At 48.8% G+C, this 24,782-nt stretch overlaps 1 protein-coding gene across 3 annotated transcripts in view; it reads right to left on the minus strand.

Moving 5' to 3' along the window:
* NAT10 (N-acetyltransferase 10) overlaps window positions 1-24,782 on the minus strand; it is a 39,264-nt gene continuing 14,482 nt past the window's right edge. For 2 of the 3 annotated variants that reach the window (XM_027115054.1, XM_027115055.1), the window contains 20 exons: window positions 24,358-24,451; window positions 24,116-24,214; window positions 20,596-20,732; window positions 17,513-17,637; window positions 16,907-17,057; window positions 16,527-16,623; window positions 15,533-15,649; window positions 14,560-14,661; window positions 14,389-14,463; window positions 13,699-13,815; window positions 12,719-12,852; window positions 12,458-12,506; window positions 9,138-9,234; window positions 8,943-9,053; window positions 7,843-8,015; window positions 7,231-7,350; window positions 6,771-6,869; window positions 6,314-6,387; window positions 5,197-5,280; window positions 1-730 (listed from right to left, as the gene is read on the minus strand). In XM_027115054.1, the coding sequence (XP_026970855.1) occupies window positions 619-730; window positions 5,197-5,280; window positions 6,314-6,387; window positions 6,771-6,869; window positions 7,231-7,350; window positions 7,843-8,015; window positions 8,943-9,053; window positions 9,138-9,234; window positions 12,458-12,506; window positions 12,719-12,852; window positions 13,699-13,815; window positions 14,389-14,463; window positions 14,560-14,661; window positions 15,533-15,649; window positions 16,527-16,623; window positions 16,907-17,057; window positions 17,513-17,637; window positions 20,596-20,732; window positions 24,116-24,214; window positions 24,358-24,451 (2,167 nt within the window). In that variant the 3' untranslated portion in view covers window positions 1-618. The remainder of the gene's footprint in view (window positions 731-5,196; window positions 5,281-6,313; window positions 6,388-6,770; window positions 6,870-7,230; window positions 7,351-7,842; window positions 8,016-8,942; window positions 9,054-9,137; window positions 9,235-12,457; window positions 12,507-12,718; window positions 12,853-13,698; window positions 13,816-14,388; window positions 14,464-14,559; window positions 14,662-15,532; window positions 15,650-16,526; window positions 16,624-16,906; window positions 17,058-17,512; window positions 17,638-20,595; window positions 20,733-24,115; window positions 24,215-24,357; window positions 24,452-24,782) is intronic. The other variant, XM_027115053.1, reaches the window with a different exon arrangement.

Raw genomic sequence — 24,782 nt, forward strand, 5'->3', positions numbered from 1 at the left:
TTTCTAGGATATAATTTATTAAAAATAGAGTCTCTAACCCCCTCAATCCCTGCTAGCAAAAGGGTCTTTCCCAACATTTTTTCCCAAATGGATGAAATACCAGGTATTGGGGACTCAGATGTCATATCCTCCCTCTCCTAAGAACTCAGGCTTTTCTGGGCCACTGCCAGGGCCAGGAGAGGAACAGCACACGGCAGTGTGGGTCCCAGGACGCCAGTCCTGGCTGGACTAGAGCCTCTGCAGCTCCAGGCCCCAGGGAGTTTGGACGAGTTCATAACAAGAGGCCCCGGTGCTCCCCCAGCAGCCTCCTGAACATCCCCAGAAGACTGTGTACTTGACGCCCGAGAAGGAACAAGAGCCAGCGTGGCTTCTACGCGTGCGAGAAGGAACCGAAAAACCTGGGCCCAAAGCAAGCTATGAACGAATGGGGAGACAGGCCTGGACTGGGGGGAGGAAAGACGGTGCCGGAGGATCGCCAAGCATCGAGTTCTAAGCCGACCCACTCAGAAGTGACTGCTTTTAATAGTCTAGTCAGCTGCCACTCAGTGCAGCCAGAGACAGTTCAGAAAGTCAGGGTATCCCTTACGAGTCAGCCACCAGCACCCAAGTTACTCTCCACTATTTCTTCCACTTCAGTTTTGTGTCTTTTTTGTTCTTCACATCTCTGTTTTTCTTCAACTTTTTGTTCTGTTTGGGTTCTTGTTTGGCTTCCAACTTCCTTTTCTTGTCACTGGAGAAGAAAAAACAGTAGTAGAGAGAGAAAGAATGAAGCATGCCTGGATCTGTAACCTTTCAGACTGCTTTGCTTTAAGCTTGCTTTGCTTTGTCTGAAAAAGGGTTTCCGCCATCTGAAACGTGATGTAAGAACGTGCAGTCACACAGCAATGTCCTCTGCAGGCCTACAGGGCATTGTGCTGGGGTCTGGGGGTACACCACACCAACCCAGCTCCTGCCTTGACCAAGCTCTCAGTCTGTGGAGGAACAAATCTACGCCTTAACTCCTGAAATCTGTACATTCCCCCCTCCCATGACTTTAAGAAAAACCTATGGCATTACAAGGAAAATTCCTTCCCACCACTTACCACTAAGGATTACCCTGGAAACCAGACATATTATCCCAATGACTGAGGACAGTCCATAATACACAGCATGAAAACTCCCAGGAAAACCATACAATCCTTTTTGATGTGTTATTTTATTTTTCCTAAATGAGAAGAAAACCCAAAGGAATAGTAACTCGGGTACACATTTCAGCTGGCCAGTAGGTTCCTCACAGATAGATTAACGTGAGAATAGCTTGGCAAATGGCCACCTTCCTTTCCCCTTATAGGTTAAAGATTCTCTCCAGTGTCATTTTGCCCTGGAAACAAACACCTCCCTATAAGGGGAGGGTGTACAATTCTGTCCTGAGACCTAACATCACCTGAATGAAGTGACTGCTCAGAAAACAGAAGGCCTCAAAGAATTCGGAATGACAGTTATCAGTATTTTTACTTCCAAAGGCGCAAGCTTTCACGTTTCCCCAGACCCCTCAAGCGCATGAATGGCCACACAGACTGGGTAATGCAGATGGCTCCTCAGGGGCAGCGACAGCCAAACCAACAGTGGGAGGGACTGAGCTCTGCGGAGCACACAACCAGGCCGTCTCCACACCAGGCCCAGAGCCGGCCATATTCAAAGCCACTGCACTCAATACGCAGCCATCACGCGCCCTGGGCCGCATCTGCCATATTGTCCAAACCAGAAATTAGGACACACTGACAGCGGGCTTTTGTGCCACATCAGAGACCATCAGGAAAATGAGGCTAGCACCGATGCTGGAATCTTCCAGGTAGCACAGTGATTTATGGAGACAGAAGAGAACATCTGATTTCTGGGAACTATGGTTCATAGAGTCACAAGATTTCCTCTTTCCAAATAAACTCTTCAGGGGACCCTGTTTATGGCAATGCCAAGAACTCACCCTCCCACAAACCCCCAAACCAGCTGTGGAAGCCTCATCTCCAGAGGCCCAGGGCAGGGGAGGCCTCACTGTCTTCCCAAGGGAAACTCCAGTGAAAGTGCCGCCCCACGGAACCACCATCATCTACACACACACCACTCTGCAGAGAAGCAGCTGAGGGCGAAGGTTTTTGAAGAGTAGTCCAGGGAGTCCTGGAGTCCCCCAAGACCCCTCCTGGTGGGCCCCAAAGTCAAAACTATTTTCATAATAATTCTAATACATTATTTGCCTCTTCCACTTTCACTCTCTCCCAACTGGTTTGTTTTCCAGAGGCTACAAGATGTGTGATAGCACAACACACTGAATGCAGAAGCAGACGGGAGAATTCAGCTGCTTCCTAGCAGGCCAGCTATTAAAGAGGTTCACAAAAATGTACATGCAAAACAATGCCACTCTTCTCACTAAAATTTTTATGAAAAAGGTATTTTTAAAAACAAAAAACCCATAATGAGTCCATGACTGTTAATTCTAAATGAATAAACTTTTTTTTTTTTTTGCGGTACGCGGGCCTTTCACTGCTATGGCCTCTCCCGTTGCGGAGCACAGGCTCCGGACGCGCAGGCTCAGTGGCCATGGCTCACGGGCCCAGCCGCTCTGCGGCATGTGGGATCTTCCCAGACCAGGGCACGAACCCGTGTCCCCTGCATCGGCAGGCGGACTCCCAACCACTGCACCACCAGGGAAGCCCAACATTTTTTTTTAATTTCTCAGTTTTTCATTTATAAAATGGGAAATTTTTTTAATTTAATTTTTTTTCTTATACAGCAGGTTCTTATTAGTTATCTATTTCATACATATTAGTGTATACATGTCAGTCCCGATCTCCCAGTTCATCCCACCACCACCACCACCTCACCCCCATCCCCGCTTTCCCCCCTTGGTGTCCATACGTTTGTTCTCTACATCTGTGCCTCTAAAAAGTGGGACATAGTGATAGATAAAACCCACACGCACAAAAGCCCTTTGGGGTCCTCAATAATTTTTATGATATAAAGGAACTCTGAGATCCAAAACTTTGAGAACCATTGGCTTAGAGGAAGGAGAGTATAACAGGTAAAACTCTGGGCTTTGCAGTGGACAAACCTGGTCCTGATTCTGGCTCTGCCTCTTACTAGCTATATGCTTCTTGGGAAGTCACTTAACACCTGAGAGCCTCGGTTACTTCATCTTTAAAGTAGTGATATACCCATAAAACTCCTAGAAGAGAACATAGGCAAAACATTCTCTGACATAAATCATACCAATGTTTTCTTAGGTCAGGCTCCCAAGCCAATAGAAAGAAATAAAAATAACAAATGGGACCTAATCAAACTTACAAGCTTTTGCACAGCAAAGGAAACCATAAACAAAATGAAAAGACAACCTACAGAATGGGAGAAAACATCTGCAAATGATGCGATGGACAAGGGCTTAATTTCCAAAATATACGAACAGCTCATACAATTTAAAAACAAAAAAAACAACCCAATCGAAAAATGGGTAGAAGACCTGAAGAGACATTTCTCCAAAGACATACAGATGGCCAATAGGCACATGAAAAGATGCTCATCATTGCTAATTATCAGAGAAATGCAAATCAAAACTACAATGAGGTACCATCTCACGCTGGTCAGAATGGCCATCATTAAAAAGTCTACAAATAACAAATGCTGGAGAGGGTGTGGAGAAAAGGGAATGCTGCTGGTGGGAATGTAAAGTTGGTGCAGCCACTGTGAAAAACAGTATGGAGGTTCCTCAGAAAACTAAAAATAGAATTACCATATGATCCAGCAATCCCACTCCTGGGCATATATCCGGACAAAGCTATAATTCAAAAAGATACATGCACCCCTATGTTCACAGCAGCACTATTCACAATAGCCAAGACATGGAAACAACCTACATGTCCATCAACAGAGGAATAATGGATAAAGAAGATGTAGTACAGATATACAATCGGATACTACTCAGCTGTAAAAAAGAACGAAATAATGCCATTTGCAGCAACATGGATGCAACTAGAGTTTATCATACTAAGTGAAATAAGTCAGAAAGACAAATACTGTATGATACCACTTATGTGTGGAATCTAAAAATGACACAAATTGAACCTATCTATGAAACAGAAACAGGGACTTCCCCAGTGGTCCAGTGGGTAAGGCTCCACACTCCCAATGTAGGGGGCCCGGGTTCGATCCCTGGTCGGGGAACTAGATCCAGCGTGCGTGCCGCACTAAGAGTCCTGCCACAACTAAGAGGTCCGCATGCCACAACTAAAAGATCCTGCATGCTGCAAGGAAGATCCCGCACGCCACAAATAAGACCCAGCACAGCCTAAATAAATAAATATTAAGGGGGAAAAAAAAGAGATCAATAGAGCAAATCTGGGGAAAAGACAGGGCCACAGCAATTTAAAAAAGCACAAATAACGAAGAAGCTGTGTGTTTTATCAAGTAAAGTTTCAAAAAAGACATACACAAATTGAACTATATATGTGTATAACACACATAAAACCCTATTAAAAAAGCAAAATAATAACCAGGTTTGAGGGGGTAGAGTGAAAGGGTGAGTTTAGAGAGGTCAAGCTTAATAAGCCTGAAGAAAACCCAAAACAACAGAAACAGAATCTCAGAGACAGAGAACAGACTGTGGGTTGCCAAGGGGGAGGGGGGTGAGAAAGGGATGGATTGGGAGTTTGCGATCAGCAGATGCAAACCGGTATATACAGAATGGATAAACAACAAGATCCTGTGATAAACCATAATAGGAAAGAATATGAAAAAGAATGTATACATATGTATAACTGAGTCACTTTGCTGTACAGCAGTAATTAACACATTATAAATCAATCATACTTCAATAAAAATAAATAAATAAAGCAGTGATGTAAGAAAAAAGCCACCTCTGTTTAGAGCATGAAAGGGATGCTGCATTAAAGCTCCCAGGAAGTGCTCAGGTAGCGGCAACTCCAAGGCTGTTGTTCTCAAGCCTGTCTCCCTGGCATGTCTGAGAATACGGGGGATGCAGAGATCCAGGCCTAAGCAATGGCCCTGCCTGATCAGTGGGAGCTATGATACAAAAATAGCATCCCTCAAAGGAAAGAATAGTGACTTTCCTCAAGGCTTTTGCTCCAACCTCCTACTTCCTAGAGAAAGTTACCAGCGAAGCAGAGAGGCCAGAATGCCTCCCCTGCCTGATGTATGCCAGCCCCTCACCTTTTCAGGCTGACAACCGAGGCATTCTGCCCGGCTTTGTTCAAAACTTCATTCCATTCTTCATCGTCCCCACGGATTATGTATCTAAAAAATAAAGGGAAATATCAAAGCCTGCTCAAAAGAAGAGGAGGCCGCTTAAAAGAAAGTAAGAGAGTGACAACGTTTTCATCACACACATCCCACCACGAAAGCCAGGCCGAGCTGCACCAGCATTTGAACAGCAGAGAGCACAGGACAGGCGTGCAGCTGAGCTCCAGGGGACAGGAACTTCACCGGAACAAGCACGGTCAGGCCTGCTAGCAGGGGTCGATCCGCACAGAAGGCAGCTGCCCGACTTCTGCCACCTGACTCTCAGCAACCGCCCACCCGCCCACCAGAGGAGCCTCCTGTCACCCCCAGCATCTCCTTGCTCACCACCACCTCCACAGCCCACACGCCCTTGGACTGGGCCATGTCTGCCCCACCTCGCCCCACCTCTCTGGGATCTGGCAGTCCTGGCAAGTCAAGGCTTTGATGCAGCAAAGCTGTGTGCAGAGCTCAATACTTTGCCCACGGACCTCCTGGCCACCTCCATCTCACATCCAACAACCGCCATCACTAATGACCCGGCAACGGGACTACAGGTCAAAGAGGCTCAGAGGCCACCAAGTCTGGAGCGGTTATTCACATCAATCTACCGGGCGGGTACCACCATTATAGCTGCAGCTCAAAGAGGACTGCAATCTCCAGGGCATGGAGGGTTCCAGAACAAGGGGTTTTGTTGGTTCATTGGCAGTAGGATCTTTTCTTCAAACAAATTCACATCCAAAGCCAAATATTAAAAAGTGGCCACTGACAGTGGATGCTCATGGATCAGCATCCCCCTTCCCTAAGGAGCCCGGGGCACGACACGGGACCCAAGGGATCTCAGGAACACGACCTGCAAGTCATGACTTACAAAGTGGCAGAGCTGATCTGGGGAAAACAAATCCTTCAAAATTATGCAATTAGTCAATTAGGAGGTTTTTAGCTGCTAGTGCTTCTAAAAATGATCCCATGAAACACAGCTTCCAGGGCACCCAGGAAGCAAATTAGAAGCAACCAGCAGAGGTTCCGTGCTTCCCACGAGGGGCCTTACTGAGCGAGGTCCAGGTTCTTCAGCTTCCCCACTTCTTTCTTGTGTTTCTCCTGGAACTCCTTTGCTGCTTCGTCCTGTGGTCGAAGTCCCATACAGAGAGTAGGTCAGAGTCAGGCAGGGGACAAATGGCCGGGAAAGGCCAGGGGGCAGAACGTGACCGCGACGACCAGCAGGCCTATCCTTCTGCACATTTCCCTCCCACAGCATTAAAGGCAGCTCTTACTCAGTGTGTATGAACATAAAACGCGCCTTCTGAAAACCTAAACGATCAAACAAGTAGTTCACAACAGCAGCTGCTGGACTGCCAGCTCGCACACGCGCTCAGTGGGGGGCCTCGTCAAGGGCCGGGTGGGCACGGGAGGGGCAGGGAGACTCGGGGAGCACGCCCCTCACACCCCCAGAACACTAGCGCCAGGGACTCTCCCACAGGGGAGAGACGGACGTTCGGTGTTCGTACCAGGTCGTCACTCAGCGTCTTCATCGTGGGCTCCATAACCACGGCCTTCACTGCCACCATTTGCTCCTCGATGGCCTTCTCCTGCACTTCATTAAACAGCTACAAAAGACCAAGGCCAAGAAGCAGAAGATGAAGGAGCAGCAGAGGCCCAGTCACTCGTTAGCAAGTCATTCAGCACGCGCCCTGCACGGTTTAGGAGTACACACGCTCACGGGAGGAGCAGGAGATCCCCGACTGGAGATGTCACACTCCCATCAGGGGTGCCTCTGGGAGACAACGCGGAACGTTACAGATCCAGCTGAAGTTCCCCATATCTGTTTGTGTGTGTGTGTGTGTGTGTGTGTGTGTGAAAATCTGCAGCAAACACAGCCAAATGTTAACCTTTCTGCATCCTGGGGCAGGGAGTGGGCTTGACACATTTTTCAACACAGGCCAAAGCCCTGCCCTCAGCTGAGGTTACCTTCACAACCTTGCGGATGATCCGGTTGAAAAGTCCCATCAACTGGCCTGAGGGCAGCTCGATCTCCTTTTCCAGCTGGTCCACAGACTTGTGCTGCAGGCCAATCCCCAAGAGAAGAGCCTGGGGGCGGAGAATCTGTTGGAGTGGCTGCCAGGGCAGGCTTTTGCCCATTAAAACCACACCAAGAACCGGAGTTACGCTCTCTTGACCAAAACACTGACTGACACTATTGTGGAATCTTCCCATTCATCCTGTTACTGAAACCACTAGGAAAACTCCCTCCTCCTGAAATCTCCAAACTAACTTCTTATCCCGGCAAATAGCTGCTTTACGGCTACATTACAAGAACAAGGTGCTCCTGGACTCTGATGAAGCAGAGTAGGAATCAAGGCAACGTGGTGGGGTGGAGGAACGTGGGTCCAGACTGCAGCACTTCTACTTACTTACTGTACTGCTGGGCACACAGCTCAACTGCAAAGCCCAAGAGTCCCCACGTGTAAAAGGTGAGACCACTACCCCCCCCATCAGCACAAAGTTATGTCAAAGCATCCGACCAACACCCAGCATATAAACTGCTCCACAAAACCAGCACACGAGCAGCAGGTGACCTACCGACTGGGCAGCAGACAGGGCCAGGTCCCCCAGCTGGTTCAGGAAATACAGCCGGGAGATGGCCGGGATCATGTCCATGATGAGGTGATAGTCAACCATGTTCCGTGAATACATCTCCAGCCTCTTCAGGTCATAGGGGAGGAAGAGTGCTTCCAGCTCCTCCCGGCACAGGGCTGGACATGCGACAGAGCCAGATGAGTCAGGTGAGCCCAACGCCCTTGCAGGGTCTGACGAGATTCCCAGATGGCGCTCACAACAACAGTCCCCAGGTGGCACCCAACAGCTGCTCCTCCACGGGGCCTTCAGCAGGAGCCGGGCAGGAGCCACCTAAAAGTGCCTGCCCACCCTGGGCCGCCCTGACCCTCCTCCTGCAAAGGGGAGGCAGCTTGGTCCACGCAGGGAGGGGGACGGATGGTGTGTGACCCTTGCTCAGAGTTCCACACCAACACATCAGACCAAGAAAGGCTCCCGTGCCCTGGGGTTAGAGGAATGCAACACTTTCCCCACTTCGTCACTTCTCCTCAGGACGCAGCTTAACAGAAAACAGGCATGCTCCACCCAGCTCGACAAACAGATTTTTACACCAAAATGTAATTGGCCCAAAAAAAGGGTATACGTACGCGTAACTAGCAAGAGGGAAAAAATACCCCACGGCTGTTAACACTAACGATCCCGTACACCCTTTTTTGTGTTTTAAATATTCAAACAGAATCTACATGCCCAAAGCACTTCTACGTGTTGCCCACAGAAGGTTGACAGCATATTCTTATTACAATTTCATGAATGAGGAAACGGAGCCTCAGAATTGAGCTAGTTACCCTAGCTCACAGGATTTAGATCAGGTTCCACAACTGACCAGCTGCAGGCCTTACTTACACCTCTAAAGCCAAGTCCTTCCCCCCAAGTCCTGTCATGAGGGCACAGTGTGTGATAGCGGCCCTGAGGCGGCACAGGGCCTGCTGAGCAGAGGCGGGTGGGGGAGACGCAGGCCTGGAACCAGTCCCTCCATTCCTAGTCCAGCCCTCTTCCTGGACCACATGCCCACCGCCTGTTCCACACAACCAAGCCCCACCAGCCCTCCGGCCGCCCCACCAGCTCACCCAGCTGCACGGGTTTCCCAATGTTCCTGTTCTGAAGGATGTTCAGGGCCAGGGAAGGAGAGAAGGTGCTGAACTGGTAGGACAGCAGGGCTAGGAATCGCCTTCGGAAATCTGCGGGGTTCAACCACACAGTGTCAGAGGTCTGTAGGCCCCTGTGCCTGCACCTGGCCACCCACCACCTCCACTCCCACTCACCTTTCCAAAAGGCAGAGAGCCAGGCACCCCGGTCGGCCTCATCCTCGTCCATCAACGTCTTTAGCATGATGCACGAGTGTTCTCCGGTCAGGTCATTCTGGGAAACACAAATCCCTAACTGGCACCAAGACCCAGTTGGGTCTTTTTTTTATGAAGGACCTGTCACTGCTGAAGGGCAAGCACGCTTACGCGGGCCCTTGCTTCCTCCCCAGCAGGAGAGGCGGCCTCGCCTTCATTCTCGCAGGGCCCACTGCCTACACGACAGCTTCCAGAGACCACTTTGTCCTGCAACTTCCGAGCAGGTGCCCCAGCGATGGCGCAAAGCTACTCAGACCTTCGGAGCATGTCTTCTGCTGTGAACCCCTTGCTCACATCAGGTCAGATTCTGAACCGGGAGGCATTACAGCTTAAACTCCACATGATCCAATCAACGTGTTTTGGGCGCTCGCAGCAAAAACTTCATGGCCAAAAACAAGCACGGCAAGAGTTCCCCTGCTGGCAACAGGTTTGCAAGTGCAGGCTCCTTTAGGTACTAAAGCAGCGACCACAGGTTTTTTAATTTCTACTACACAACAACCACAAAGCCCAAAACCATAAAAATACCTAATGGATTTCAACTGAAGAGCATTCAAGTAACAAAAGGCCACCACCACGTCACAAACAAGCACTGCACAGCACAAGACCACAGGGACGTACCATGGTCCACGCTGAACTCACTGGTTGTGTGGTCCTTGCAGTCGACCACCAAACTTACACTCCAGCCTCGACCAGGGTCACTGACAAGGACCCAGCCCCTCTACAGCTGCTCCTGCCCACGTGGAAGCAGCCACACACCCAGTGGTCCTCATCAGTCCAGCTTTGAACTCTCAGATGGGTGCCACCCCTGGATATTGACCTGGAGAACTTCTTCATCCTCCCAGCACCAACTCCACCAGCTGACCAATACCTTCTGTGCCCACTCTTTGCTTCCCTCCTGCTGTGAGGGATGCGGTGGCCACCTCTCCCCCTGCACTCCAGGTCCTACCCTCCTGCCTCTTCCAGGCCTGTAGTCCTGCAATCAGCCCCCCTCACCTGCATCTGCATGATCTCTACAGGATCATACCCTGCAGCAAACAAACATGTTCTGGAATCTCCCGGCTGACAAACCCACCCTGACTCCAATCTCCCCCCAGCTACCTTATTCCTCTGCTGCCTTTGCCTCGTGTAGGAATCGTGTATTCAGTCTGTTTCCTCACCTCCCATTCTCTCCGGTCAGGTTGATCCCGCCACTCCACTGAAGCTGCCTTTATTCCGATCACCAACACCGACAAATCCAATGGTCAACTGTCCTAACCTTACTTGTTCTCTGACAGCAATGACTCCCCTTCCTGAAACACTCGTTATTCTTGGATTCTGACACCACAGCCCCTGCCCTTCTCCTACAGATCATGGCTACTCCTCAGCCTCCCTTGCTGTGTTTCCTGACTCATTCCTCTAAATGCTGCAGAGTGTAAGGACTCACCCTCTTTATTCTCAGCCCCTTCTTCCAACAGCTTTAAATACTTATTCACTGAACAAAAGTATTTACTGAACATGTACTATACATAGCAGATGCTATTAGCTGCTGGGGTTACAGCTGCGAAGAAAACAGGCCACCCCACCCCGCACCAAAAAAATCCTTGACCCCGAGAGTATATTCTATTAAGAGTATGCTGATGACTCTCAAATCTCTGTCTCCAGCCCCGACCTCTTCCTTGATCTCCAGACTCCTGTAGTCAATTGCCTATTCCATACTTCCACACTTGGCTGTCTAATAGGCATCACACACTTACTATGCCAAAAACAATTCCCACTTCCACCTCCAAATCTGGTCCTACCCCATTCAGTTTCTTTTTTAATGTATTTATTATTTTATTTATTTTTTTGGCTGCTTTGGGTCTTCGTTGCTGCGTGCAGGCTTTCTCTAGTTGCGGTGCGCGGGCTTCTCATTGCGGTGGCGTCTCTTGCTGCGGAGCACGGGCTCTAGGCGCGCGGGCTTCAGTAGTTGTGGCTCGTGGGCTCTAGAGCGCAGGCTCAGTAGTTGTGGCTTGTGGGCTCTAGAGCGCAGGCTCAGCCGTTGTGGCTCACGGGCTTAGCTGCACCACGGCATGTGGGATCTTCCTGGACCAGGGCTTGAACTCATGTCCCCTGCACTGGCAGCTGGGTTCTTAACCGCTGCGCCACCAAGGAAGCCTCCCATTGAGTCTTATCTCAGGAAACAGCACCTCCAACACCCAGTTTCTCAGCCAGTCTCTCCAGCCAAAAACCAAAGAACTACCCTTGATACTTCTGTTCACTTACCTTCCACACCCCCATCCTTCAACTCTTCTCAGTTCACCTCCCAAACACCCCTGGCATCTGGCCCTTCTCTCCCCTCACCATGTCCTCCCCAGCCAAGCTGCTCATCTCCCCGCCTCTACTCACGGGCCACCGTCCATCATCTACACGGCAGCCCCAGCACCTTCCCTCTAACCCCTCCCTCCACCTGAACGGGGAGGGAGCGCAGAGTCCCTGCCCAGACCCACCTGCCCCGCTGTGAATCACCACCCTTTCCTTTCAAGGTCCCTCCAGCCACACTGGCCCTTTGTTTCCTTCAAATCACCAACTTCCTTCCTGCCTCAGGTCCTCACATTTGCTGTGCCCCTGCTTGAATACGCTCACTTTTCTGCAGGCAGGACTGTCACGTGGCTGGTCCACCCTGATCATTCAGGTTGCAGTTTGAAAGGTCACCCCTCAGAAGCCTGACCACTCATTACACTGTCACTATCTGAATACTTCTCGTCTGCTCACTTTTTTGCTGCCTATTTCTCCTCATTAGAAAATAAGCTTCACGGCTTGTCTTGCTCACTGCTTGATTCAGTGCATGCACTAAATAATTTTTTTTTTTTAATGAACTGACAGCCACTAACTCTCTCATCTTCCATTTTATCCTCTATGGCTCTGTTGTCCACACAAGCGCATCCCTCCTTCAGATACCAGCTTATAGTATGCACTCCTCCCCTAAAACCACTTTTCTTCCTGTTTTTAAAAAATACAAATTCGAGGAGGCCCCCAGTGACAGGATTCCAGAACATGGTGAACAAGCCCACGTGCACTTCCGCCATCTCAGCGTGGAGCACAAAGCCGCTAGAGTGTGCAGTGGGGAGAGTGACCGTGTGGCCCTCAGTAAGGGCGGCTGCTCCGGAGGCATTCAGAGAAGCCTCCTGGCAGCACAGGCACACCGCTCAGGGCACAGCGGGAGGCACCAGGGCTCTGCAAGGACACACCTGTCACCACCCTCCCCTGCCAGACGCCTCACTCACCGGGGTCTGTCTCAGATAAACAGGGACAAAGCCAGCTCGTTTCCAGAACCTGCAAAGGATACAGAGAGCAGGTCACCACGTGTGCCTTCTGGGAGCGGCTGACACACAGAGCTGGGAAGGGCGGGGGGTGAGGGCAGCGGGGCGGGGGCGTCAGGACAGCTGACACCACTGCAAAGGCAGACACGCAGCCCACAGGACTCTCATTCTCAGGACACCGAGGCCAAAGGGATGCTGCGGGAGGAAGGGCAGGCGAACGCTTACCTGAGGAGCCTGGGGGTCAAGCCGTAGCACACCCCCAGGTAGTCCAGGTGCTCGGCAGGCCTCTCGTTCAGTTTGAGAAGTAAGGGAGGCAGGTCCTTCCGGGGAGTGACGACCTCTTCCAGCAAGCTGACCGCCTGGAGGATGCCCGAGGGGAGAGCACATCCACCCAGCGGAGAGAGAGGAAGGTTAGTGACATTCCCAAGCACCCCTGGCCACACCAAGCTCTGGACGAGCACAGCAAAAACCGGGACAGGTGTCCTGGTTCTTAAAATGTAAAATCACCACTAAGTCCAGTCATCATTCCTGAGGACACCAAAGCCCTAGACGAGCACGGACCCACACTGCTCAAAACCCAGAATGTGGGAAACAGCCACACGGTTTAGAAACGCCAAACGCATTTACAAAGAGACAGAGGTAAGGTGCTGAAGACGCAGGTCTGTCACCGGATGGCTCTGTGTCTTGGGAACTGACAAACCTCTGAGCCCAACCTTAAGTATAAGCCCCTTCCCACCTCCCGAGCAGGCACACCATGAAACATCAAATGAACCCGTGTGAAAAGCTGTCCCAGCTCCTAGCATTGAGCACTCTTACCCAGAAAGACAGAGCTCCCTGAGTCTGAGGTCAGTACTGAGAGGAGGAGACTGCACTGCACAGCTGTGGCTTTAAGCCGGCATGTGGATCAGCGTCACCTGGGAGCTTCAGGCAGATTACTGGGCCCCACCCAGAGCCTCGGATTCAGGAGGTCCAGGGCAGGGGTCAAGAGCTGACACTCTTAACGAGTCTCCAGGTGAGGCGGATGATGGTGACCCGAGGGCCTCAGTCTCGGTGTCAGCTGGGGAAAGAGAAGCTTCTCCAAAGCCAGAGAGGAACTCTGCCGCTACTGCTCAGAGCCCAGACCACAGGACAGCTCTTGATGATACTCCTGAAGACCCAGAGGATGGCCCTCCCCGAAACCAGGAGCTCGGCCAGAAGACGCCTACCTCACTGCTGACGGTGTGCATTTCCTGCGAGGGCGCCAGGACCTTTTCCTCGAGACAAGGGAATCTGCCCTCATAGTACATCTGCAGCAGCTGCAGGGCTCGGCTGCCATAGCCCATCTGTGAGCAGACACGGAGGGAAGCAGGCAAAGGCAAGAGAGATGTCCTCAGTGTCTACGCCACTCATACGCCCCTGTACTGCTTCTAGAAAGCCTTCACTCCAGGTCAAAGTGCACTTCGCAAAGGGAACCAATGAAACCCCTCAACAAGGTCAAAGCAGAGACCCTTAAGACCTAGCGTGGCACGACCCTCACTCTCGCACTGTCCAGCCCGTCAAGAACGTGAGGATGGCTGAGCATGCTTTCTGGTCCACAGATCAGCGAGCTCGGAACTGATGACTCTACGGCTAACTCCTCGGTGAGGACTTCTAAGACAGGAGGTAACTACAGGAAGCAGATCTGGTTCACGAGTCCCCTGTCCTCACAAAGAGTGAGCACATACAATCATCCTGCCCGCCCACCCCCAGCCTCCGGCAAACCGTCCACAGCAGAGGGGGACCTGGATCTGCTACTCCTTGACCAGCTTCCTATTTAAACAACCGCATACACCTGCCCTAACGAGAGGCCAGCAACATGGCAGCAGCTGATTACAGCACACCAGGTTTAAGTAACAGCACACACGAGGACACGTTACCGCTTGATAATCCGGGTGAACAGCAATGCGAACCACTCTTCCACCCGAAAGGCCGCCAAAGTCTGGGTCTTGGAACTGTGGGGGAGACACAAGCCGGTGACTAAGCAACAAAAGACAGCCTCCAGCACTGCCAGCTTCACTCGCTCAGACACACCAGGGAAAGCACATCACCTGTTCCGACACTGTCCATGGAATCAGGTCCCCCGAAGCCTTCTTGCCTCGAGACAGGCTGTTCAAGATGGACTGGCGAGAAATCTCCCCCTCGAGGCACACCTGTTGGGGAAGCAGGACACTGAAGACAGAAAGGCCGGCTCCAGGTTCAGAGCCCACCCCCAGAACCTCACCAGCACTCCGCCCTTGCTCTGACTAGGCCGGCTGTTTCCACTCCAGCGCACGCTTAACCCTGTAACCAACTCATCCGTTTCCAAGAGAAGTTTCATTACTGTGTCCCCTGGGCATCCTGACACCGTCACTAAGAAGGCAGAATACTGACCCAGAGAGCAAAACCACACTAGAAGAGGGTCTCCACACATGGTGTACATGTGAGCTCATCAATTAAGGCTCAGGACGCTCACGTGGCTCTCTACAGAACTGGGCAACGTCAGTGACTCCAGGGTCTAACAGGAAGATGGTTAAACATAGTACCGTACGTGCATGTCATGAAATACAATGCAGCCTTAAAAATTATGCAGATTATGAATATCTGACACATTGAAAAAAAAAACCCAGATTACTAAATACTATGATCGTATGTTTATGAACAGGAAAAATGATAGAGAAATGCATAAATACAGGCTAGGCATTAAAAACATCTTCCCAATCTGTGTCTTCTAATTTTACAAGTAGCATGTATTGCTTTAGTAATAAAGGAGGAAAACAAAGTTCTGTTTTAGGAGCTGCAAGTCAAAATACGAGTGGCCAGTTCTGATTTTCACCCATCCATGAACAGTGGGGCTTTGGGTCTCTGTCTGGGTGGTAGTTTCCTTTGATGCACCCTAATCGCCTGCCTGGATACGTCCAGTCACTAGGCTTGAGACCAAGAATCAGCAGCTTCCCCTTCTGCGCTGCGGTTACCGAGCCACTAATCCTTGATGCCTAAGTGGGTCCCAAAATCAATGCCACAAGGACACCTCAGCTTCTGTACCTGGATGACAGCAAGCACTTCAGGAAGGGCATTCTGGGTGGGGGGCACAGGAGGCAGGAGGCAGAAGAGATGGTGAGCAGGCGCATCGGAAAGCATCTGGAGATCGCTGGGAGAGTTCTGTGGGGCACAAACAGGTCAGTGAGAAGCACTCCTCATCCTGTCCTCACTCGAGAGGCTACTCCACAGTCATGACTGGAGAACTGCCTTCCCCAGAGCCAGGTGATGTGCTGAAACCCGTCAAAGCGCCTTTCCAGCATCATAGCCGGCCAGCCTGAGACCCTCTGTAAGGGCTTAAGCGGGACTTAAGCCTCCAACGTTTGCTGTCACCTCACCACGAGTGCTGAGGCTGCAGAGCCGGAGCAGAGACCTGCTTAGTTAGTGCTATATACTTCACAGCTGGGAAGCGAACTTCTTCCTGATAAGAGGCTGCTATTTCAAGACAACCTCTCACCACTTCTAACATCAACCCTTCGGCTTTCCGTTTAAAGGGTGTTCATAAAAAAGCTACCTAGACACTCAAAAAGTGTCCTTTCCAACGTGCCTTTTTAAGACTTTCAAATATTCCAAATTCTCATTCACTGCTCCTTAAAAACAGCCCAGGGGTATAAGGCTGGTCTCAGGTCAAACAGCAGCCCCCGGATTACAACTGCTATGTCATCTCAGCCCATCCATTTAGCCAACAGGCAAGAAATATAAGTACCCCTTTTAAAATGGGCAAAACTTTCCACCCTCTCCAGCTACCACACATGGAGCTACGTGCAGAAATCTCACACTTTGTATGCAAAGCTGGAGCCCACGACAAGCCTGAACAACAATGGGAAATGCAACCCCTCCAGCAGGATCCCTGGACCTTGCCAACATCAGGACGTTCAAGTCCCAGTGGAATGGTCACCTGAGCCACTGGGTAACAAAACATGCAAAAAGCCGAGTCAAAAGGCACTGCCCAGTGCTGGAATTCACTGCTGAAGTTCACCCGAGGGCTAGCTGCAGTTACCTTGTAATGAGAAGCCACGTAGAGGGCCATAAGCCGTTGGAGGAAAATCTCAGAGGCTTTGTGGTAGCAAAAGAGGGTATCTCTATTAACATAGTAGCTGGATCTGGAGTTAAGCAACCAAAGCAAATCGAAGAGAACCCAGAACAGGACACACTACTTCCAAGGGTCACCTGGATATGTGGGTTTCCCTCAACCTGGGAAGAGGAGCCCCTGGTTCTGAGCAGAAACATATTAGGGAGGAAAAGAAGGGAAATCAACAACATTCAACTTTCCCCTCTCCCTAGAGCAGCAGCCTATGAAGCAAAGGGCCAAAACTCTTTGTTCAACTCTTCCATTGCCCCCTCTCCCTTTCACAGGACAAATGGAACCCAGGAGGATACAGCTCACAGGCTTCAGGCAAGGGGCAGCCAGAGATGATCCGAGTGATGTTGAGGCAATCCAGGCACAGCAGGTCGTTCAGCCACTTCTCTACTGCATCCCCAGGGGCGTATCGGATCGACTCGTGCAGGGAAACCTCATGCAGTGTTCGCACTGTTCCCCACAACACACACACACACACAGTGAGGAACAACTAGTAAATACTGTTTTCCACAAGAGCAAGGCAAATGTTCTACTTTATCTCTGTCACATGGCGCTCACACAATATGGCTCAAGAATTTAAAGCGAGTGGTTTTAAATTGTTCTGGTGGATGTTCAACTTGCCTCGACACCAATCCCAAGGGGATCTCTCTAAGTCAATGCAACCAATGCCCTGAGATGGTGACAAACAGGAATCTAGCCACCAGAAGGCCCAGGTCAGCCACCCATCTGGTCACTGGTTTGCTGTTCCTCAGAGAAAAGCAACTTCACCTCTTGGGAACTCAACCTCTCTGCCTGATGGTCAGACGGTCTGTTACCGCCCATGCGGTCATGAGGGGAAGGATCCCGCAGGAGAGTGTGAAGTGACTTGCTGTGCACTGCAGGCACATTCAGAGCTCCAGGGGTACCTGATGCCAGTCTGGCGGTCGTCGTGGTCTTGTTCTCAGCGGTGGTGCTGACCTGGCTCTGGGCACTCTGTTGACGGAGCTGCTGAATTAGCTTGAGGGACAGAGACCGGCCAGTGCCCTCGTAGCTAGGAGCAAAAGCAAAGGCAATCAGGCATGAGGTCCCAAATCAACTCTCTAGGAGGGGACAGAGAACTACTTTCCTCGTCCTAATGAAACATCAGACTTCTGTTCGCCGAGGACAACCCTGTCACCTCTGAACTTCCATGCCCAAAGGAGGCAGGGCTGCATGGTGGCTCACCTCGGAGCCATCTGGGCCTGGGCTCAAGTCCTGGCATGTCCATTTAGTACCTCTGGACAAAGAACTCAACCCCTTTTAGCTTCCTCCTCAAAAGGGGACTATTCCACACATCTCACCAGACTGTACTGTGAACTAAAAAATAAGGACTGAGGGCTTCCCTGGTGGCACAGTGGTTGAGAGTCCGCCTGCCGATGCAGGGGACACAGGTTTGTGCCCCGGTCCAGGAAGATCCCACATGCCGCGGAGCGGCTGGGCCCGTGAGCCATGGCCGCTGAGCCTGCACGTCCGGAGCCTGTGCTCCGCAACGGGAGAGGCCACGGCAGTGAGAGGCCCGCGTACCGCAAAAAAAAAATAATAATAAATAAGGACTGAGAAGATGACGTGAATAAAGCATTTAGCATAATGGAACTGGAACACAGGTAAATGGCCAATTAATAAGAGCTGCTATTAGAAGTTCTATGCTTGAAAAAATGAACAGAGAGCATTTCCAGTTTGAAAAAATTAAGATTAAACAAATCCACCACCCAAGTAACTTTTCTCATTACTACTTTCATTTAAAAGATGACGTAAAGAAGTAATAAAAAATTTGGGGAAAAGAAATCATCTATAATCTGATCACTGAACCAGCTCTTTTCAATTGTTATTTCCTCCTTGTCTTTGGTCACAAGCACACGTGACCACAGGGTGCAGACTGCTCAGTGGGTTTTTTTAATTTTTAGTTTTACACTGTTTCATAGTATTCATTATCATAAATGAGGATACTGCATAAATACTTCCTCTAACTCAAATACTACTTTTAAAGAATGATCAAAAAATTAAATTTTGAAGTGCTTTTATTACTCCTGCCTGCCCCATATAACAAAGCATTCTCAAAGGAATTCCATTTACTTATTTAAAAAAAACAAAAACAAAGAGTAAGCACAAGCAGCAAAGCTAAAAAAATTGTGTGTTTCAAAGAACATTAACAAGAAAGTGGAATTTCTTGAGTGGGAGAAAATTTCTGTAAATCACGTATATGAGACTTGTATCTAGGCCATATAAGGCACCCTTCCATACAACTCAATAATAAGTAAGACAACTCAATTAGAAAAATGAGCAGAGGATCTGAATAGATACTTCTCCAAAGAAGATAAATAATGGCCAATAAGCATGTGAGATGCCCCACATCATCAGCCATCAGGGAAATGCAAATGAAGACCACATGAGATACCATTTCATACTCATTAGGATGGCTACAATCAAAAAGACATATAAATGCTAGCAAGGACATGGAAAAACTGGAACCCTCAGACACTGCGAGAGGAATGTAAAATGGTTCAGCTGCTTAGGAAAGCAATCTGGCAGTTCGCTAACAGTTAAACAGAAAGTTATCATTTGACCCACTAATTCCACTTCTAGGTATACACCCAACAGAACAGAAAACATGTCTGCACAAAAACCTGTATATGAATGTTGACAGCAGCATTACTGCTACTAGCCAAAAGAGAGAAACAACCCAAATGACCATCAAAAAGATGAATGGAAAAACAAAATGTGCATAAACATACAATGGAATAGTATTCAGCCATAAAAAGGAATGAAGTACTGATATAAGCTACACGGATGAACCTTGAAAACATTATGGTTAGTGAAAGAAGCCAGTCACAAAAGACCACATATTCTAAGATTCCACTTATATAAAGTGTCCAGAATAGGCAAATCCATAGATACAGAAAGTTGATTAGTGGTTGCCTAGAACTGGGGGGCAGGAAGGAACTGGAGGAAGATAATGAAAGGATATGGGGTTTCTTTCTGGGGTAATGAAAATGTTTTAAAATTGACTGTGGTGATGGTTTCACAACTCTATGAATATACTAAAAATCACTGAATTATACACTTTAAATATATCTCAATAAAGCAGTTATCAAAAAAGAGTAAAACCCATTTTACTTAACTGTTTTCAGTATAAGCAAAGCAGTCAAATAATAAATCTGTAATATAGAATTATCTCTTCAAGATGTGACTTCCATATAGAAACCTTTTCTATATTGAAGATATGTATACACTGAACAGGAAAGATTTCCCAGTATATTCTTTTTTTTTTTTTTTTTTTTTGGCCATGCTGCACAGCTTGTGGGATCTTAGTTCCCCAACCAAGGATCAAACCCAGGCCCCCAGAAGTGGAAGCTCGGAGTCCTAACCCCTGGACCACCAGGGAATTCCCAGTATATTCTTTATATAAAAAAACAAATTCAAAACACTATGAAAACTATGTTTATGTTCTTATTCAAAATGAAAAAGTTGTCTCTATATGGTCAGATCACCAGTGATTTTTCTTCTTGCTTACCTTACCTTTCTAGCTTTTCTAAAGCAAACAAGAACTAAATATTTCAAAATTTTAAAAAAGCTCTTGAGCCTGCTTTCTTATGATAACTATACAGTTACTTTAATACTATATTTTCACATAAGCCTCAGAGATAAGACACTGGTATTGCCATCCATGTGCCCTTTAGAACTTCATCAGGCCTACAGACAGAAGGAGACACTCATCAGCTGGGTTATGAAATTCTTCAGTCTGGTGCTGCCTGTTCTGGTGGGCCGTAGCTCGGACCAGAAGTGAGCTGTAGTTTACTATGAAGGGGCCAGCTGCCAAGGAGAAGGCTGAGGAGAGAGTGCAGCAGAGCCCCAAAGACTCAAACTTCAGGAATCAGCCCTACCCACCCAGGCCCAGGTCACATTCGTTAAATGCTATGTAACTGGCAACAACCTACAATGGGAGCAACGGCTCCTGCCCGAGGTGCCTCACCCGTTGATGGTGGATGCCATGAACACAAGGTAGGGCCCCAGAAGGCTCTTCACCAGGGGGAGGGGGATGGCAGCAGCTTCATCGATCACAACAAGTTCGGCCTGGCCCAGCTTCACAGCATCTGCAGGATGTATATACTGCCAGAAAGAACAATTTGTATTATTAGCTTGGCCACCTGATACCATGGCTGTGATCTCTGGTGAGTCACCATAAAGGCCTCTCTTGACTCTCTCTCCCCAGTCCCATTTCTTCTTCTCTCATTCCTCCTCCTCGCTTTTCCCTGGCAGGGCAAAGCTGGGATGGGCTTAGAGTCAGATGCCTGGGTCCAAACAGGTCGACCACTGGCTGTGTGGCCCTGGGCAGGTCACTTCATCTCAGCACCTCAGATTCCTCCCCAGAAAATGGAGGAAATACCTGATGGCTGCTTGAGAAAAAAAATAGGTAAATCTGTAAAAATGCCCTACCTGGGACCTGGCTGAGTGATAGGTGGTGCCTCCCCTTCTCTCCTCTCTCCCTTCTCAGGCTTCTCCCCAGCCTCACTCTGGCCAGTGGGCCAGAGGCAAGCTTGGCCCCAGCAATGGCTAAAGGCGAGGAGTTTCTCAAGCATCTCCTACACTCTGGGTACTGTGTCCTGCTTTGACACCATCAGTATAAAGCCCAGGTCCCCCTGCACTGGTGGGGACACTTCTAAGACTTATAACCTTCTTAGTGCTCACACATCCTTATTTATATTATTAGCTGGGCCATCTAATGTCACAAACTTGCCATGAGCTTGGCACCCTTATGCGTATAAACAACCCTTTCAGTTCCTACAGGGGTTCCTGCTCTTTTTAAAGTTTGCAAAAGTCTATGAAGAGGTATTTTTACAGGAGAGGAAACCTGAATAGCCAACTAACATAAACAAAGGTACTCAACCTCACTAGTCATCACAGCAATGCTCAAGACAACAAGGAGACCCCACTTCACACGCAGACGGGCAAAACTTAAATAGCAGTAAAACACCCAGTGTTCGTGAGGATGTGGGGAAACAAAAACTCGAGAGTGCTGCGGTGAATGTCAATATGTACAAACACTTTAAGGAAGAATTTGGCAAAATCCGAGAAAGATGGAAATCTACGTATACCCTAAGACCCAACAATTCCAATTCTAGAAACATATAAATAAACTGTAATGTGCTCATATAGTGCTTAAAAATGAATCAACCAGATCTACAAGCTTCAATCTGGACCAACTTGAAAACAAATGTTGAGTGAAAAAAAGGCAAGCTAAAGAAAGACAAGTATAGTACGTTACCATTTACGGATACATAATTATGTAGTGAAATATAAACAAATGAATTGAAAGGAAACACACCAGGGACTTCCCTGGTGGCGCAGTGGTTAAGAATCCGCCTGCCAATGCAGGGGACACGGGTTCGAGCCCTGGTCCGGGAAGATCCCACATGCTGCAGAGCAACTAAGCCTGTGTGCCACAACTACTGAGCCTGCGCCCTAGAGCCCGCGAGCCACAACTACTGAAGCTCGCGAGCCTAGAGTCCGTGCTCCGCCACAAGAGAAGCCACCGCAATGAGAAGCTCGTGCACCGCAATAGGAAGCCCGCTCACCGCAACCAGAGAAAACCTGCGTGCAGTGATGAAGACCCAGCCCAACCAAAAATAAATAAATAAATTTATTAAAAAAGAGAAGAAAAAGAAAGGAAACACTCCAATCTCAGAGCACAGTATGGGGAGTGGCGGAAGGGAATGGATGGGGAAGGGTACAGGAGGGACTTCAACCGTGTCTGTGAGGATTCAGATCTTTAAAACAAAAATATGAGTGGCTTTTTTTTTTTTTTTTTTTTGCGGTACGCAGGCCTCTCACTGTTGTGGCCTCTCCCGTTGCGGAGCACAGACTCCGGACGCGCAGGCTCAGCGGCCATGGCTCACGGGCCCAGCCACTCCGCGACATGCGGGATCTTCCCGGACCGGGGCACGAACCCGTGTCCCCTGCATCGACAGGCGGACTCTCAACCACTGCGCCACCAGGGAAGCCCATGAGTGGCTTTTTAAACGTGAAACCAACACAGCAAACAGCAAAACATCAGCATTTCTTAAGCCTGAGTGCTGGGCACCTGAGTGTTATCTTATATTGGTCTCTGTGCTTTCCTGTAGTTTTCAAGTATTCCATTACAGGTGAGATTTTTTAACTGCTTTGCTGGAAGCTGATGGGTCGAGGGGGCAGAGACCCCACTCATTTCCGACAGCAGATACATGTCCTCAGTAAGGCCCCACATCTTGGATCCTTACAGAGAAAAACTAAACAAGCACCTCATAAAAGCAGCAGGAAGCAGACCCCTGGAGAGGCACCGCCAACTTTAATATTCTGCTGTATCGCAATTTCCAGCAAGAAAGAAGAGGTCTCAAAGGGACACAAATGTAGCCTCATAAAGTCAGGTCACCTCTTCTGCGCTTCAACTCCAGTCTGGAGACAGAAGGACTCTGGTAATACGAGAAGGTCTCTGATGACAGATCCAAGGCGCGGCGAGGGCTGAGCCAGGCATTTCACGGAAAGCTTCTCCCTCTTTGGTTTGTGTGTTTCTCTTGAGTTTTAACAGATCTCTGTATTCTCAGGGCCTGCAGCCTGCCCCTCACCCCGCCCTACCCCAACACTGGACTCTCTTCCCCTCAGCTGAGAGAACCAGGCCAAAGTAGGAAGAAACGCACAGAGAGAAGAGAGTCTAGAAAGAGACCCAGCAAGAAAAAAATTAAGGTCCTTGAGGGAAAAAGGCACAAACACTGAACCTCATTTATAACCTGGATCCTTGATAAAAGGTATACCTCCTTGACAGACATATACAAATGCCTCACAGGCATAAAGCTCAAGGGCGTAAAGTGCCAAGTTGGCCTGGCCCACTTCCCACCCCAACCCAACTCCAAAAGTGATCAATAACCTGCTCCACTAGGAGCCCACGGGCCTCCATCCCTTCTGCAAGCCTGACACGATTTAACAAAATTGTAGCCTTTGGACACGTACAGACCATTCAGGCTTACAGAGCACTGGAGATTCACAGAGCTTTCGGGGAAACACTGTTTCAAAAGGAAAATAGGCCACCGGCTAAACCACAAAGATTCAGAGTACATTTTACAAAGAACTTTTCTTCTTTTAAATGGTGAGGTTATTTATTGTCCTTGCTACAGATGCATCATTTCAAAACCTGCTGTAACTATGCAAAATTAGAAATGTCCGAAAAAAATGATTTTATTTCTCTTAGCTGATTAGCATACCTACAATCCTACTCACTCAATTTTCAAGGGACAAAACTACAACTTTCCCATCTGGCTACATACATTTGGTAGTCTGCTCGAATGTTTTTCTTTAGAAGAGGCTGAAAATCTGGAACACGTTTACCGTAAAACAACAACGCTGTCTAAAAGATATGCAATTACACAGCACATAAAACAACTATAAAAGGAGACGTCTTAGAGCGTTTATACACAGCAGGACACTGGCCCCACGTGGTAGGGTTCTAGAACAAGCCTCACCTGAATGGTCTGCCTGTGTTCCCGGAAAATGTTCACTCTGATCACGGCTTTGTTAAATTCAGGATTTAGAGACTGAATGATCTCATAATCCAGATGCTCCTAATAGGGAAAGAGCCAAACCAATGCCAAACGTCAGAAACAGGTTTTAGAAACTAAATATTACGAAAGTTTGCATTCTAAAGACTTCACCTGGATTTATACTCAGCATGGAATCAAAATAAGCTCTTATCCTAATTTCCTACCTGATACTGCAGAGCATCAAATCCTTTAAATACAAATTCAAACAGAGTGTGGAGGTTATCCGGGCTCGGAGAGGTAACAAAGATATTGGAGTACCTGTTGAACAAAAGGAGGATTTTTTTTTTTTTAAGTAATTAGGAAATCTAAGAAATGTTTAGAGAACTTAAAAAAAGAAAACATTTTTGTTTGCCCCTGTTACACAGGGGATAACCAGAGACAGTGGCAGAAAAAAAATCAGGACACACGTTTTGGGGAGGAAAAGTAAAGCAACTCCAGACCTGAGGGTATTCTTCCTCCCAACCTAATGAAAACGCATTACCAGTTTGAAGGTAGCACATCCCAGCAATCAGCTACCAGCATCTGTGAAAGCACCCTGCTGAGGGCACTGTGGGGACTGCTCCCTCAGTGCCAGGGCTGGCACGCGGCT

This window comes from Aethalodelphis obliquidens, unplaced genomic scaffold, assembly GCF_003676395.1.
Source record: "Aethalodelphis obliquidens isolate GAN/ISIS:26980383/991018 unplaced genomic scaffold, ASM367639v1 scaffold14, whole genome shotgun sequence".
Lineage (NCBI taxonomy): Eukaryota > Metazoa > Chordata > Mammalia > Artiodactyla > Delphinidae > Aethalodelphis > Aethalodelphis obliquidens.